The sequence below is a fragment of the Phalaenopsis equestris genome, unplaced genomic scaffold, assembly GCF_001263595.1.
Source record: "Phalaenopsis equestris unplaced genomic scaffold, ASM126359v1 Scaffold000024, whole genome shotgun sequence".
Taxonomy (NCBI): Eukaryota; Viridiplantae; Streptophyta; class Magnoliopsida; order Asparagales; family Orchidaceae; genus Phalaenopsis; species Phalaenopsis equestris.
The window spans coordinates 554,202-569,242 of NW_018164466.1; the positions used below are offsets into that span (position 1 = coordinate 554,202).

The 15,041-nt window shown below is 35.5% G+C and overlaps 2 protein-coding genes across 2 annotated transcripts; both read left to right on the top strand.

Moving 5' to 3' along the window:
* The first annotated feature begins 738 nt into the window (after positions 1 to 738).
* LOC110018544 lies at positions 739 to 2,922 on the top strand. Its single transcript, XM_020715885.1, has 5 exons — positions 739 to 1,093; positions 1,185 to 1,246; positions 1,315 to 1,752; positions 2,265 to 2,493; positions 2,657 to 2,922. The coding sequence occupies exons 1-5, from the start codon at positions 893 to 895 to the stop codon at positions 2,816 to 2,818; spliced, it is 1,092 nt and encodes a 363-aa protein (XP_020571544.1). The 5' UTR covers positions 739 to 892; the 3' UTR covers positions 2,819 to 2,922.
* A 1,557-nt stretch (positions 2,923 to 4,479) lies between these two features.
* LOC110018539 (DNA-directed RNA polymerase II subunit RPB7) lies at positions 4,480 to 15,037 on the top strand. Its single transcript, XM_020715880.1, has 7 exons — positions 4,480 to 4,580; positions 4,763 to 4,885; positions 4,968 to 5,133; positions 5,243 to 5,293; positions 5,384 to 5,449; positions 10,196 to 10,264; positions 14,614 to 15,037. The coding sequence occupies exons 2-7, from the start codon at positions 4,770 to 4,772 to the stop codon at positions 14,677 to 14,679; spliced, it is 534 nt and encodes a 177-aa protein (XP_020571539.1). The 5' UTR covers positions 4,480 to 4,580; positions 4,763 to 4,769; the 3' UTR covers positions 14,680 to 15,037.
* Positions 15,038 to 15,041: the final 4 nt, after the last annotated feature.

Here is a 15,041-nt window from a genome sequence, read left to right on the forward strand (position 1 = left end):
GGAAGTTAAAATAGGTTATGATCTAAACCGTGGAGTTAGACTAGTGGAATGATTATGTTCATGCATCACTCTAAGAGAATATGAATATTGATGTTAGCATGATGCAATCAAGTAGGGAAACATGCAAATACTAGAATTTTTGCATGATTAAGAGACTAATTATAATATGAAAATCTCAATTTTTTTATGACCGCCTGGAGGGGCTATGGAAAGTTGTTTCTTATGATTGTAAATTTCAATTGAATCTCTTTGAGAAATATGATTTGCATAAAATCAATTCAAAAGAGATTTTCTATCACTTGCTCATCCTCAAAACTAGTTGTACGATTTACTTCTGACAAAAAAATAGGATTAGAAACTTTAAAATCACCTAATTTCGAACCTTCATGCTAAACTCAAAATCAATAAACTATAAATTTTCTAAACTTTGGAAGTCCATATACTACTTGCATAATTCGTCGATGTTTCACTGCATTGATTTCGTGTAACTAGGAAAATGAATAATAAAATGAATAATCTTAAGAAAAGATATTGATGATCTTTCTAATTATTTTATAAAAAAAATATTACACATAGTTGGGTCTGAAATCTTTACATAATTTTTAAAATATTTATTTTGTATTTACATCTAATTTACCCTATTTTACCAAAACTCTTCTAAAGAGCCAAGAACCCACCCTCTCCTTACTTTAATTCCATGGAAAATGTAAATATTTAAAGAAGCTTCGGATCCTCCACCCAATCCGCAACGGTCAAAAATGTCCCTCCAACGTTCACAAAACCCTCTTCAGGTCCATTCCTTCATTCCCAAAATCCCCTGTAACGCTTCTTATCCACCCAATCTCCATTTCCTTCCTTCTCTAGCTTTTCCCAATCTTTCCAAACATTGCTAATGGAGCACGTCGAAATCGACTGGGAGAACATCGTCTCCCACTACGAGCTCGACGAGGTCTACGAGCACATCAACGCCCCCAAATGGCTCGATTTCTCGGCCCCCGATGCCACCATTGATGACGTCGCATGGTTCTGTCGCACCGATTGCCGCCATCCCATCTCCTACGAGGATTTCGACCGTTGGAATCCTAGCCCCAAAGTTCAACTCTGTTTCTCAATCCATCTCTCTGGTTTCCTAACTCAAGATTCATCCTCTCTTACTCCTCCCCATCGTCTTCTTTTCGTTTCAGGTGAAGCTCTTGAGATCCGGTTCGGACGCCATTCTAGCTGGCGAGCAGAACAAGAATCGGAGGTAACATTTTCGTTTGAAAAGAAAAAAGAGAGGTTGAATCTTGACGGATTTCTATGGAATTCTCTTAGGGATGTTAATTTGAAGAAGAGAAGTGGAATAGTTTCTGTTTGCTCTTCGCCCAGATTGAACTCCAGAGAAGTCGGAGAAGATAACGAGAACCAGAATCCGAACATGGAAGCTACTCCGGTGAAGCTGAAAGCAAAGAAGAAGAAGGAAGCCATTAAATCAAGCGCAGAAAATAAGGCTGCTGTTGTTGAAGAGGAAACTAGAGAAACTCAGAGTAGAAGATCGCCGCATCAGCCTCGGCTAAAGAACATTTTATCTGCGAGGAATCTGTTTCCCGGGAAGGATATATTGAGCCAAATTTCTGAGTTCTGCCATGAACTGAAGAAGCTTGCAACTGGAAAAGATTCGGCTGGTGTTCTTAAAGAGGAGAAGAAGGAGAAGACGAAGAAGATGATGGAAGAAGGGAGAGTGGAGGAAAAGAAGGCTCTGATTTCCACCATGTAAGTTTATTGATATCTTGCTTTAATCATATGGGAAAAAAATTATGTTAGTATGTTGTATTCAAATCTTAATCAAAATATATTTCGTAATTGTTAAATTATTGAGATGATTACATATTAAACATTCCGAAACATTGATATTTACAAATTAACCAATCAAGTGATGATTGTTATAAATATAAAAAATCAAAATTTAGGTTTTAGATGTGTGAACTTATAAGAATTGTGCAGTGCGTATGTGAGTATGTCTAAAAAATTTGAGAAGCTTTGCATCATATGAAAGTAAAGTTTACCTGTTAAATATGTAAATATATAGGAACTGGGGGCGGGTATGTATGTAAATGCCCCTAATGAAAATTTGCAACGGCAAGATTCAACTTTTATATAATGGACCCATTACAACATTGACAATATGATGTTGTAATTTCTAACTCTTTTTTACTACAACTATATGTGGCCAAATTTGCATAAATCTTACAAACCATTCACATAACCTCCATTATGAATTACAGCAAAACTAGCAGCTTGAACAAGAAACGTGAATTGGCACTCAAGTTGGATGGCAGCGAAGAGAAGAGAAATAGAATATTGAAAGAAGCAAGAGCTCACCCTCCAACTCCTCAGCGTTTTCCTTCTCCTTCCGGTCGTCATCTTCATCCTCACCTCAAGAGCTCAAAAACCTCTGCAAATAGCAACTCTTCTTCTTCTCCTCTTTGCAAACTTTCTGAATCCAAAGATCCAGTAAGTTCAAGGCCCCAGCATTCACATGTGCTAATTGATTGTATTGGAATGGTATTAACCTCAATACCACCAGTCCCCATCGAATCCACACCTATCTTTTTTTAGCTTAAATATTACTTTTGTTATCCTATTTCATGTTCTTATTTTATTTATTGAGGAGCAGGAGAGAAGCGTGCTTCGAGAACTGCATCAGGGAAGCGAGGAGGAGAAGATTGAACTCATTCCAAAGAAAGAGGAAAACAACAGAGCTTCTGTTGATTCTGAAGTGGAGGGGAGTCCGGTGGATTTGTTCTGGTTCTTGAGGCCTTGCGCTTATTTGAGTTGATTTTATGGGGATTATTCATGTTATTTTATTAATTTATAGGTGATTTATTTTTGGTTGAGTGGTTTGAGAGATTTATTCATTTCTTTGTTTTTGAGGAGAATAATCATGTGCTATATATAAAGTTTTATTTATTCATTGTTTTTTGGTTTTATTGTTTTATTGTTTTATTATTTATGATTGAGTAAAATAGAAAATGTATGGCTTTTTCTAATCAATGATATGGGTCCGTTTGGGGCAGCTTCTGCGTTTCAGAAGGGTCCGTTTGAGGGGAGTTCGGTCGACCTGCGACTTGCGTTTAGTGTCTTGAGGAGAATAATAATGTGCTATATATAAAATTTTATTTATTCATTGTTTTTTTTGTTTTTTTGTTTTATTATTTATGATTGGGTAAAATAGAAAATGTATGGCTTTTTCTAATCAATGATATGGGTCCGTTTGGGGCAGCTTCTGCGTTTCAGAAGGGTCCGTTTGAGGGGAGTTCGGTCGACCTGCGACTTGCGTTTAGTGTAAAAACCCAAATCCAACCAAACGGCACGACAGCGTTTTGAAAACGCCGTCCGCACTTATAAGCTGCTCCAAACGGACTAATAATTTACTTTTGTCTACATTTATAGTCTACTATTCTTATATATCTATATATAGGACTTTTAAATTTCATATATATGTGCATAGCACTTCAATATTGAAAAACTCATTACTGCTAACTTTTTTTAAAAAAATTATATATTAAGACACAATTCTTATATTTACATTTGTAATACATCAATTTTTATAGTCACATTTATAACCATTAGTTTGATAAAAATATGCATGAAGAATAATATTAAAGTTTTTAGAAATATATGATAATAGTTATTTTTTTTTATCTAAAATCTTTATATATTAACACACAATTATTTTATGTTTGAGTATCTAATAAACCGACTTTTATTTTTTACATTTATAACCCTGCAGTTCGATAAACTTATGCTTGAAAAATTGTATTTAAGTTCTTATAAGTATATATTAGTGGTATTTTTTTAATGTATTATTAAAATTTTGAGGGTTATGATTGTAAATAAGAAATTTAGATATTAAATACGTAATGAGTTATGCAATATTGGGTGTCAATTGTCCGTTTGGGGCAGCTTATTTGGTGCGGTGACGTTTTGAAAACGCATCTGGACTGTTTGGGTAAACTGCGTTTTGACAATTTATGTGTTTTGAAAACGCTAAAAGTGACATTTTCACACTGCACCTATCTAGGTAAGTGCAGCGACAGTTTCCTGACAGCGGTCTGACTTTTTTAAAAAAATAAAAATTTCTAATAGCCACCGCACATAACTTATCAGCAGATTATTTTTAATCAGATTATCAGCAGATTAATGAATAAGCTGCAGCTGCCCCAAACAGACCCTTAAGTAAGCGAGTCAGGTTTGGATCCGACCTGAAAATAGTCAATCATAATATTCAATCAGAATCCGGCCCAAATAATAAATGGGTCGAGAATTAAGACCCGAAATTTACTAGAAATTTCATTATTATTCGGGCCTTGTTTGTATTTTCGGGTTTAATCTGTATCTGATCCTAATAATAAATAAATCGAATTGACCCTAACCCGGCCTGAAAAATATTCAGACAAATCTGAACCCGAATATTTTAGTCAAGCCCAATTTTTAATACCTCTCATATTCTTCGTAAGCCAAATTCTGAAAACCCAGACGATGAAGAGGAAGAGGAGTTCATAAAATTCGAACTTTTAATAAGTCGGAGATTTATTGAGGTAGCGTCGGGAGAGAAATTGGGTTTAAAATTCCGCATGATTTAAGTTAAATCCTACTCAAACCCTGCTATCAAACAGCCCTAGGGTTCATGTTTGATCTGCAAGGAGGCGCGTAGCGACCAGGAAACCATTGCATAAATCAATTTAGAAAACGATTCTGACAGGTTTTCAATCTTGAGTTGGGTAAATATGTTCTTTCACATTTCGTTGGAGAGGAATATGCAGCTCCACCCTCGACACTTCGGCCCTCATCTTCGCGAGAAGCTCGTCGCCAAGCTCATGAAGGACGTCGAGGGTACTTGCAGGTTTTTCCCACTCACTACATCACGTTTGCTCGATCCTAATGCTCCAAAACCCTAATCTATCTAAAACCCTCCTTTGATGCAGCGGAAGGCATGGGTTCGTTGTGGCAATAACAAGCGTTGAGGACATTGGAAAGGGTTTGATCCGTGAGGGCACGGGCTTTGTCACTTTCCCTGTGAAGTACCAGTGCGTGGTTTTTCGGCCCTTCAAGGGAGAGATCCTGGAAGCCGTAGTCACTATGGTTAATAAGGTCACTTCGCTTGCCCAAAATATTGGCACTTAATTATGTTTAAAGTTGGTAAATTGATTTTTCCGCATCCGTTATAATGATTAAAATTTGCATTTCTGGTGGTCTGCAGATGGGTTTTTTTGCCGAGGATGGGCCGGTGCAGATCTTCGTGTCAAATCACGTGAGTGTTCCTGCTAGAGTTTGGTCATGGTTTTGCACTATAATCTCTGTTTAATTTTTTTATTCTTGCTGCTTCTGTTCTTTTTTTCAGCTCATCCCGGATGATATGGAGTTTCAGTCAGGAGATGTGCCTAACTACACAACGTCTGATGGCTCGGTGAGCTCAGATTTTTCATATTTTAACCGTGTTTGACAAATGCATGGACAAAATGACTGAATTAGTTAATAACTTTTGAAACTTTCTCTTTTTTTGAGATCTTTTAGCATTCTCTGTATCTAAATTTTAGAGAGCTATGGCATAGAGAGAGTTTCTTTGTGATGCTTCCCACAAATTTTGAAAAAAGGAATTCTCACTTCGAATGTGAATTATTGCTGTTTCCTCTTTCATGTTTTTTTTTTAATAATTTCCTTTCGTTGAACTTGTTAAATTGAATTCAAACTATAGGTAATTTGCTTTTTTTTTTCTTGCAGTTATTTTTGAAGCAATGTTTGTAGTGTTTTCTAACAAGATAATAGCAGTGATTTGGTTTGTTGCTATCTTTAAGAAACTTCTATTTGGATTAAACTATTTAGTTCAGGATGATCTATGGTTGAAGCACTCTAGAGGATTCAAGATTATTTAAGGGGATCCTTGGGTGATGAGTTTTATATGTTATGAACATAATACTGGAGATTCCCTTGTTCAATCTCTATCTTTATGATGGTATTCTAATTGAGTTGCTTGAAGAATGAGCACAACTAGGTGGTAAGGCACGTTGAATTGGACCATCCTATATTTGGTATGCTTCAATGGTACTATAAAAAGATGGAGGTTGCAATGATGTTCATTTTTGAATAGGTGGATGGGAGTGGCAATAGCCCTTAGAGATGCGGTTGTGAGAGGCACACCGTAGTAAACAAATTAAAGTGATTGTCAGAGGTGACATTGTACTTACCAAAATACATGCAATGATGGTATTACATAATATTATAGAAGACATTTTTCGGGCTTTTGTCAGGGTTGTTGAATGTTAAAATTGCTTCGGGTTAGCCTTCAAAAGTTATTTTATGCCCTTCAGGCCAAGACATCATCCCGAGTGCTTGGGGTGACCTTTTTACACCCTTTAGTGAGAGAAATATCTAAGATATAATTTAACATAAATTAAATGAAATAGTCAAATTACTAAATTAATCTTCTTATATCCATAATTGTTATCTTCCTAAATAAAAATCTGCATTAAAAGATTATTTTTCTTTTACATATAGGAAGTTAAGTCTTATCAAACCAATTCAAACATTAAAATTCCAAGCCTCACTCAACTTTGTCTCCTTTACATCCCACTTATCTCCAGTCTCCGCTTGCTTTGCTAGGGACTCTAAAGTTACTCTTCATTTTTCTTGTGACATGCTTCTCATATTCATTGAAGCCTTACATCTATTGCCTCATTTTGTTTCATTTTGAAATCTAATTTTATTTGATTTTATTTGTGTCAATTAGATTTTGGAGTTAGAATATGAATCGCATGACTATGAATTTTGTACTTTGGAATTAATCCAAAATTACTCAATATTTGAATTTCTTAATCATATTTTTATTCATGAAATGTAAACAATGTAAATTTATGGGCTTTATGCCTTATTTTATGGCAATTAACTATTTTACCTTAATCATTGGTTGTGTACACCTTCAATGCGAAGGGTGGAGATGGTGCTATAAAGGGATGGCTGGAGGGAGCGAATAGTTCCAGGACCAAGGCAATGGTAGGCGTTGCATCAAGTTCTCTTTGGTGATGGATGGTAAGGGTAAGCTGATGACTATGAAGAGGGAGTAGCATGGAGGGCTTAGTTTAAAATTGGTTTTTTAGCATCTTATAATTCTGTTCTCTCCTCTGATTTTTGGAGAATATACATACCTTATATATTAGTATAATTCTTCTTTAGTTTTATGAACACTAACAAAACTTGTTCTAGGGCTGCTAATTGTGCTTGAAGTTCAAAGCATGTTTGATTATGGCCTAAACTTCATTTCTTTTGAAATGAGAACGAATTTATTTATGCTAAGGATGGTTTGCCAAAAAATAATTCAGTTAAACTCTTAACTTTGCCCCCCTTGTTGATTTTCTATTTGCCTTTCAAGATTTTCTTGACATGTGTGATACTTTTCCTATGAAAGTTTTAAAGAGCTATCTACGGTAACCCGAGTTCTTCTCTTACTGACAAAATTCATTTTTCCAAGCTTTACTGCTCTTTTTCCTCTTAATTTTTTACAGCTTTCTGCCCACCTTTGCATGATTTGTTGCCTTAATACTTCCTAGCCACTGCCATGTCATTTAGGTTTTATTGTGGTTATTCACTTTGGAAAAAAATGTTTATTTGCTATGATTGCATGCTTCTTTTTTGCTGTTTCTACATCTATTTTTATGTATTTTGTGTGGTTTTAGGCTTGGTGCTCTTCATTGTTCTTTGATTTTGATTATTTTTGCACTTGCTGCAGTACATAATTCATATTTCAGCTGTTTTTTTTTTGTCATATTTCTTATGTTCTTGTAATTTATCTCCCAGTTGATTGTTATGCTCACTGCTGCACTTTGTGAATTCTCCCTAAACTCTACAAATTCGCATGATTCTTCACCATATCATCTCTTTGAATTCTAAATGTTCTTGGTGGTTGAATTGGAGTTGAATTCTAAAGTTTGGTTTTTGTCCTTTTTGATAATGCTTGATTGATGGATTGTTTAAGTTTGCAGAAACGATATGATTCCCATTTTTTCCTTGATGAAGTTTAGATCAATCTTAACATGTTTGGTCCAATCATGACATACAAGATTTTTTTGCTGTACTTATTGTTGCTTGATTATCACAAAACAGCTTCATTTGGTTTTCTAGTGCCATGATCAGTTCATTGAAGATCTTTTTAACCACTTTCCTTAACATTTTCTGTGGACGATTGCCCTAAACTCAACTTCAACACTGTTTAGGGAAGCTACATATTGCTTTTTACCATGCCACATAACTAAAATTTCCTACATAAATGTAACATATTTTGAGACAAGCTTGAGATTTGCTGGTGAGCTAGCTGATCAATATTATTGAAATTTTCTTTTTTTACATTTGAGTTTCCTATGATGAACAATTTTCTTTTATTGGAGTTATTTTCAAATTCGTAGGATTCTGTTCATAATTGATGACCACGCTTACATTAAATCCAATATTTGGTCTAGTGTGCGACTTAAATGAGTCTGCCCTTATCAAAACCGGTGCACTATTTATTCCATCTTTTGTCCCAATTATAACAAACAAATTCATGGGAGTATATGCTAGTATTACACCTAAAGATCTTGTTTCTTTAAGATGTCTAACAAATATTTGAGTTATGAGACAGAGATAGCCATATGAGATCAAGCATTAAAACTATGGATGCCCAAGTTTTTATTTTTTTTTTCTTGGCTAGAAATCTATTGCATGTGCTTATTTTTTCCAGTAAGTCTTTTGTGAGAATGATATTATCTACATATACAATAACAAATTTATTTTTAGGTGATCCTTTGACAAATTGGTTGTGATTAGCTTTACTTTTTTTGTATCACTAAGAGTATTTTTTGGCCATTTTGGTGAATTTGTTGAACTAAGAATGTACACACACACACACACACACACACACACTCTCCTAGCCAGAATTTGTCGGTCGCCATATATATACATATATATATATACATATATATATATATATATCTCATATATATATATATATTTCTAAATACCTAGTTAACCTTTTTAGGTTAAACCGCACCTAGCCGTATGACGACCGACAAATTATGGCGATTCCACTGGGGACTACTTCTTCTCTCCATATCTCCATATTAATCAGGAATAATTGTTTTCATGCATCGGAAATGTGTCTGTTTCCCTCTCGGACCAGATTACCCTTCTTTTCCGTTGGTTTACTGAGAGGATAGGAAGCTTGAGAGTTTCAGAGCTTTCAACTACTTAGAAGTTTACGAAGGATGATATTAAGTTCCACAGTTTTAGATAAAAATGCTTTCAGCTGCTAAAATGTGCAAAACGGTGGATATGAGCTCTGCAATTTCAGATATAGAATGCTTTAATCTGTTAAAATGTTCAAATCTTGCCTGATCTACTGAAAGAGATGTTTGTCAAAACCTGGAATGTTAAACTTAGATTGAAACCGTTACTGAGAATTGCTTGAAACCAAGCAGCAATTGAATTTGCACTGACATCATTTAACTTGGCAATTTTAATAGCGATTTTCTGCCAATATTGTTGAATGAAGCAACCCTTACTATATAAATTAAGAAACATGAATGAATGCCATATTACTCAAAAAAACCTGTCGGTACCTTAGAATTTAGTATTCAATATGTTCATCATCAACTACCTCATCCAGTTATATAATTTGATGGCCAATTATAAAACCTTTGTCAAACCTCATTATGTTCAACTCAGAAAAAAACAATAAAAAGATTTGTTCTTTTTTGTATGATTTGTTTTTGCGGCCGCTGTTTTGTTCATCTTTTAAATGTAGGATTACTTGCTGCTATATTTTCTTTTATTCCACATTTTTTTTTGTAAAAATGAATCTCTATCTTGAACCCTACACCGGTATGGAACATCATGCGGATCTTATATTGATTCACATTTATGTTAAGATATGGCTTAATTGTAACTCGTCTTTTAATTTCAAATAGCTTGAAACCTTATGGTCGTTGACTTGCCGGTGAGGAACTTACTTTTAGTTTTTTCTGTATGCAATCTCTCACGTTAGATGAAAATTCTTGGAGTTTATTTTTTTTTAAAGTTACTTTTTTTTTAATAAAATTTTTTAGATCTGTGAGTCAATAAATAAGATTTTCATGTGCCACTTGGTACCTGGAATTCTGACGTTTTTCTTGGTTACTATTCATAGGTCAAAATCCAAAAAGATAGTGAGGTGCGGTTGAAGATTATTGGTACTCGAGTTGATGCCACAGAAATTGTAAGTCCCTCTTCCTTTGTAGAAATTTTGGCAATTGCCCTTTTTATTTGGAATAACTATAAGGATTTGATTTATTCAGTCATTTTAAGCTTGACAAAATTTGATTTGATTTTCGCACAAAATAACAAGTCAAACTTAAAACTCTAACAATTTTCTATTGATAGATGACCAAATTAGCTCTTAATGTTTTCTATCTTGAACCTCTTTAATGATACTTCTTACCATGTAATGCAAATATATATTTGTTGAGTTTGCGGGAGATGAAAGATTTTGCTGACTTTAAATGACTCCCCCCCCCCCCCAAATGACAATTTTTACCTAATCTGCATCTTTTTATATATTAAGTTCTTTTTGTTGACCATTCGAACTGTGTACAAGCTAATGTGGCTAGATTTTATTGTGTTATCAGTCGCGCGCGCGCGCCCACTTGAAGGGTAAGGTGGTTGGCTATTTAAATTGGCTTTTGAAAAATAAGGGAACCTAGTCTAAATACATAACTGTATGCATAACATTTATATTTGATTTTGTTTAATCTTATCAAGCTATAATCGATCCAAATTTGATCTAAGTCCAATTTGACTCATTAGTAAGCTTATTGACTTTGATCTGAGCTCAATCAAAGCTATGTATTTTTTGAGTGATTCTCAATTTAAGGGTCTGTTTGGGGCAGCTGCAGTTTATTTAAAAGCGCAAAAGCTGTTGCAGATATGTTGGTTGTTTGTTTTTTTTTTATAGCTTTGAAACTGCTATATTGCAGTTGTTCTGAACAAATGATCTTTCTGCTTTTGTAATATAATGTTGTTTTTAACAGGACTAATTATGCTAGCACAGTCCATGCCTAAAAACAAATATTCAGTTCAAACATTACAAATAAAAATTGACATCTCACTGAATAGTAACATTACAACTAAAATTTAAAAAAAAGACTATTAAAATAACAATTAATAAAATGAGTATTATTTTTAAAATTCATTTTGTGTATGTCACAAGATAAACCGGCCTACAAGGAAACTCTCATGATCGATCACTATCGATGGTGGAATCCTTCAATCCACCTGCCCACCTAAAGAAGTCATATTCTGTGTTGGTGATCCACATCGTCTGATGTATGCAATATTTTCACATTCTGTGTTTGTAATCAATTTTTGGAGTATCTTCCAGAATTATCAGAACTGGTTGAATAGAAGTCACATGTGACCCACTAGGCTCACTGGTGCATGAAGCCACCTATTGGGAGATCTGACTTCTAAGAAAAGTAGCACCATCTTTTTTTTTCTTAATCTTGGGACGTTTGGATCAACCAGTAGATCCAATTTCATGCAGGTTTGGGTTGGAACCCCTCATTGGACTCAGTTGATTGCTCCGCTTCTAAATTCTCAAATTGGGCTTTGTGCCCTCTCTCGCGTGGTGCCCGTGCTTGATCACAGATGGCCACCACTATGAAAACGTTGAAACCTTAAAATGATTTTACATTTCAAGCATTTTCACATCCGAAGCTGTTGCAGATATGTTGGTTGTTTGTTTGTTTTTTATAGCTTTGAAACTGCTATATTGTAGTTGTTCTGAACAAATGATCTTTCTGCTTTTGTACTATGATGTTGTTTTTAACAGAACTAATTATGCTTGCACAATCCATGCCTAAAAACAAATATTCAGTTCAAACATTACAAAATAAAAATTGACATCTCACTCAATAGTAACATTACAACTAAAATTAAAAAAAAAAGACTATTAAAATAACAATTAATAAAACGAGTATTATTTTTAAAATTCATTTTGTGTATGTCACAAGATAAACCGGCCTACAAGGAAACTCTCATGATCGATCACTATCGATGGTGGAATCCTTCAATCCACCTGCCCACCTAAAGAAGTCATATTCTGTGTTGGTGATCCACATCGTCTGATGTATGCAATATTTTCACATTCTGTGTTTGTAATCAATTTTTGGAGTATCTTCCAGAATTATCAGAACTGGTTGAATAGAAGTCACATGTGACCCACTAGGCTCACTGGTGCATGAAGCCACCTATTGGGAGATCTGACTTCTAAGAAAAGTAGCACCATCTTTTTTTTTCTTAATCTTGGGACGTTTGGATCAACCAGTAGATCCAATTTCATGCAGGTTTGGGTTGGAACCCCTCATTGGACTCAGTTGATTGCTCCGCTTCTAAATTCCCAAATTGGGCTCTGTGCCCTCTCTCGCGTGGTGCCTGTGCTTGATCACAAATGACCACCACTCCATCGAACATATGATCCAACTTATCTTCCATGTCATGGTCAATACCACCGAACTTGAATTTTTTCGCAGCTAGCCCCGCCTACAAATCAATTAATAAAACTTTAGATTGATCAATGAAAACGTTGAAACTTTAAAATGATTTTACATTTCAAGCATTTTCACATCCAATTTGTTGGTCTATCATTCTTCAGAAGCATCGATAGTTCGCTTTATAGGAACTCAACCCAAGTCTGTGGATCATCACTTTAGTTCTTTTCATAGTTTTTAATCTCTTTTAACTGATCTCATTTGTTTTTAAATTGCATTCTATCATAATTTCTTCTTGTGCTTTCCTTCAACTTTATTATTATGTTCTGCCAACCTTGTTAAAATAGGTGGTTGACCTATTTCCTAATTCGACCTCTTTGACAAAGATGTGATAGAATATTAATGACATCTCTTTATCCGAGGTAGCAGACGAACTGGTTTCTTTTGCCTTGCCCATTACGATAACTAGCATGCAAAGAACTGAATAATATAAATTCATTGGAGATAAAAAAAAGAAACAAAAACATTTGCAACACCACCATTGTATCACAATCACCACCATCCTATCTATCGGCACATCACACCGCCTTATCATCAGCACTCACACCACCAATCCCACACCTTTTACCACCAACATCAATAGCACGACACACCACCACCTCCACACCACCTACCACCAATATCAATAGCGCACCACGACCATATCACCAAAACACCACCACCTCCACACCACAACACCACATCCAAACCTCACAACGCCACCTCCACACCACCTACCAGTTACCACCACCATGTCACTAACACCACACCACCTACGACCATCAATAGCATACTACAACACCACCTCCACACCAACTACCATCAACATCAATAGCACACCACAACCATATCACCAAAATACTATTGCCAACACCTCACTACCACCTCCACACCACCTATCACCAACATCAATAGCGCACCACTCCACACCACACCACCACCTCCATATCACCTACACCACATGATCAAAGCAACCATTTCACACCAAACCAAACACCACCAAAATCATAACACACGAACAACATGACAAACTAAACACCACCAACAACATAATCCCAAAAATCACTACCATCACCAACCAGAGCACCATATTCCGACATCATCAAATAGAGAACAAATCTCCATATTTGGGTATCACAAACAACACCATAATTTATATATGCCAACAAATTCATGTTATCCAAAAAAATCAATCAACCAAAAATAGAGCACAGAGAAACCAAGCCATCATTGAGCACAAAGAATCGCAAAATCAAAATGCCCGAATATGTAAAGAATACCTTGGGGCGACGGAGAGAAGGATCCAAACAGAGACGAAGAACAAAGGGGAGAGAGAGAGAGGAGAAGAAAGGCAAGCTCACCGCAACAACCAGCGGAAAGCAGTTTGGAACCAACCCTAGTCACCGAAGTCACAAGGGGAGAGGGAGAAGAAAGACAATTTCGCCGCAACAACCACTGCAACCAAAAAGGAACCAAACGCCGGAGCCACAGAGGGGAGAGGGAGAAGAAAGACGAGCTCGCCACAACAACCACCGCAACCCAAAAGGAACCTGACGTCGGAGCTACTGAGAGGAGAGGGGTGCAGAATAAACGTGGGCTACATGGTCGAACCCATTGCCCGCGTTTAATGCATTGCTGCAAATTCCTAACACCAGTTTTGGTATTTCCCCACCCCTTTTTGGCCGTGCCAAACACGCCCTAAGTTAAATTCCAAGCCCCAAGAAGGACAATGGGTTTTCGCACAGCTTTCTCGCCCTAAGTTAAATTCCAATCCCCAAGAAGGACAATGGGTTTTCGCACAGCTTTCTGTTAGAGCAATTTTGCTATGAGCATTTTGAACATTCCACATTTGTCAGGATATCACTGTGGTTCTCCATAACTTGCATTATCTACCTTTCTCTATTGTACTAAAGCAGTCTCTTTTTTTTTTCATTTTAAATTTCATGCCCCACATTTGCAAGTTACTTATCAGTTTTGAACAAGTACTGTGAATATCCCATATTAACCTTCAATTTTTTTTATTGTGTTTCTTTTATTTCAGTTCTGTATTGGCACAATCAAAGATGATTTCTTAGGTGTCATCAATGATCCCGGTGCAGCTTCCTGAGTTCTTTTGGTTGTTATCTGTAAACATTATTCAGGTGATCCTCCAAATTTCAATTTTGCATTCAGTTTAAATTTGGCATTTTTCAACATTGTTTAATGTGAAAATTGCCTGATTTGCTGATTATCATTCCATATATATTTACATATATTGGGGGGCTAATGAAGCAGATTGAAATTTTCTATAGGCAATGTGTCAAATAACCCAACATAATATATGATCTAATCAGATGTGTCTCAGATTATAAGAACAAGTCTCTGTTAAGTAGCTTTGATGATATATATATATATATATATAACACCTAAGTTTTATGTTTTGCATGTATGCTACTTTATCTATGTATGAAAATATATATTTATTTTGTT

What these genes read in the sequence shown, in the direction of transcription:
- LOC110018544 (XM_020715885.1), top strand. Translation starts at nt 893, where the DNA reads ATGGAGCACGTCGAAATCGACTGGGAGAACATCGTCTCCCACTACGAG. An exon ending in GAGCAGAACAAGAATCGGAG is followed by an intron (nt 1,247 to 1,314) that starts GTAACATTTTCG and finishes GAATTCTCTTAG; the next exon opens with GGATGTTAATTTGAAGAAGA. An exon ending in AAGGCTCTGATTTCCACCAT is followed by an intron (nt 1,753 to 2,264) that starts GTAAGTTTATTG and finishes TATGAATTACAG; the next exon opens with CAAAACTAGCAGCTTGAACA.
- LOC110018539 (XM_020715880.1), top strand. Translation starts at nt 4,770, where the DNA reads ATGTTCTTTCACATTTCGTTGGAGAGGAATATGCAGCTCCACCCTCGA. An exon ending in GACGTCGAGGGTACTTGCAG is followed by an intron (nt 4,886 to 4,967) that starts GTTTTTCCCACT and finishes CCTTTGATGCAG; the next exon opens with CGGAAGGCATGGGTTCGTTG. An exon ending in AGATCTTCGTGTCAAATCAC is followed by an intron (nt 5,294 to 5,383) that starts GTGAGTGTTCCT and finishes TCTTTTTTTCAG; the next exon opens with CTCATCCCGGATGATATGGA.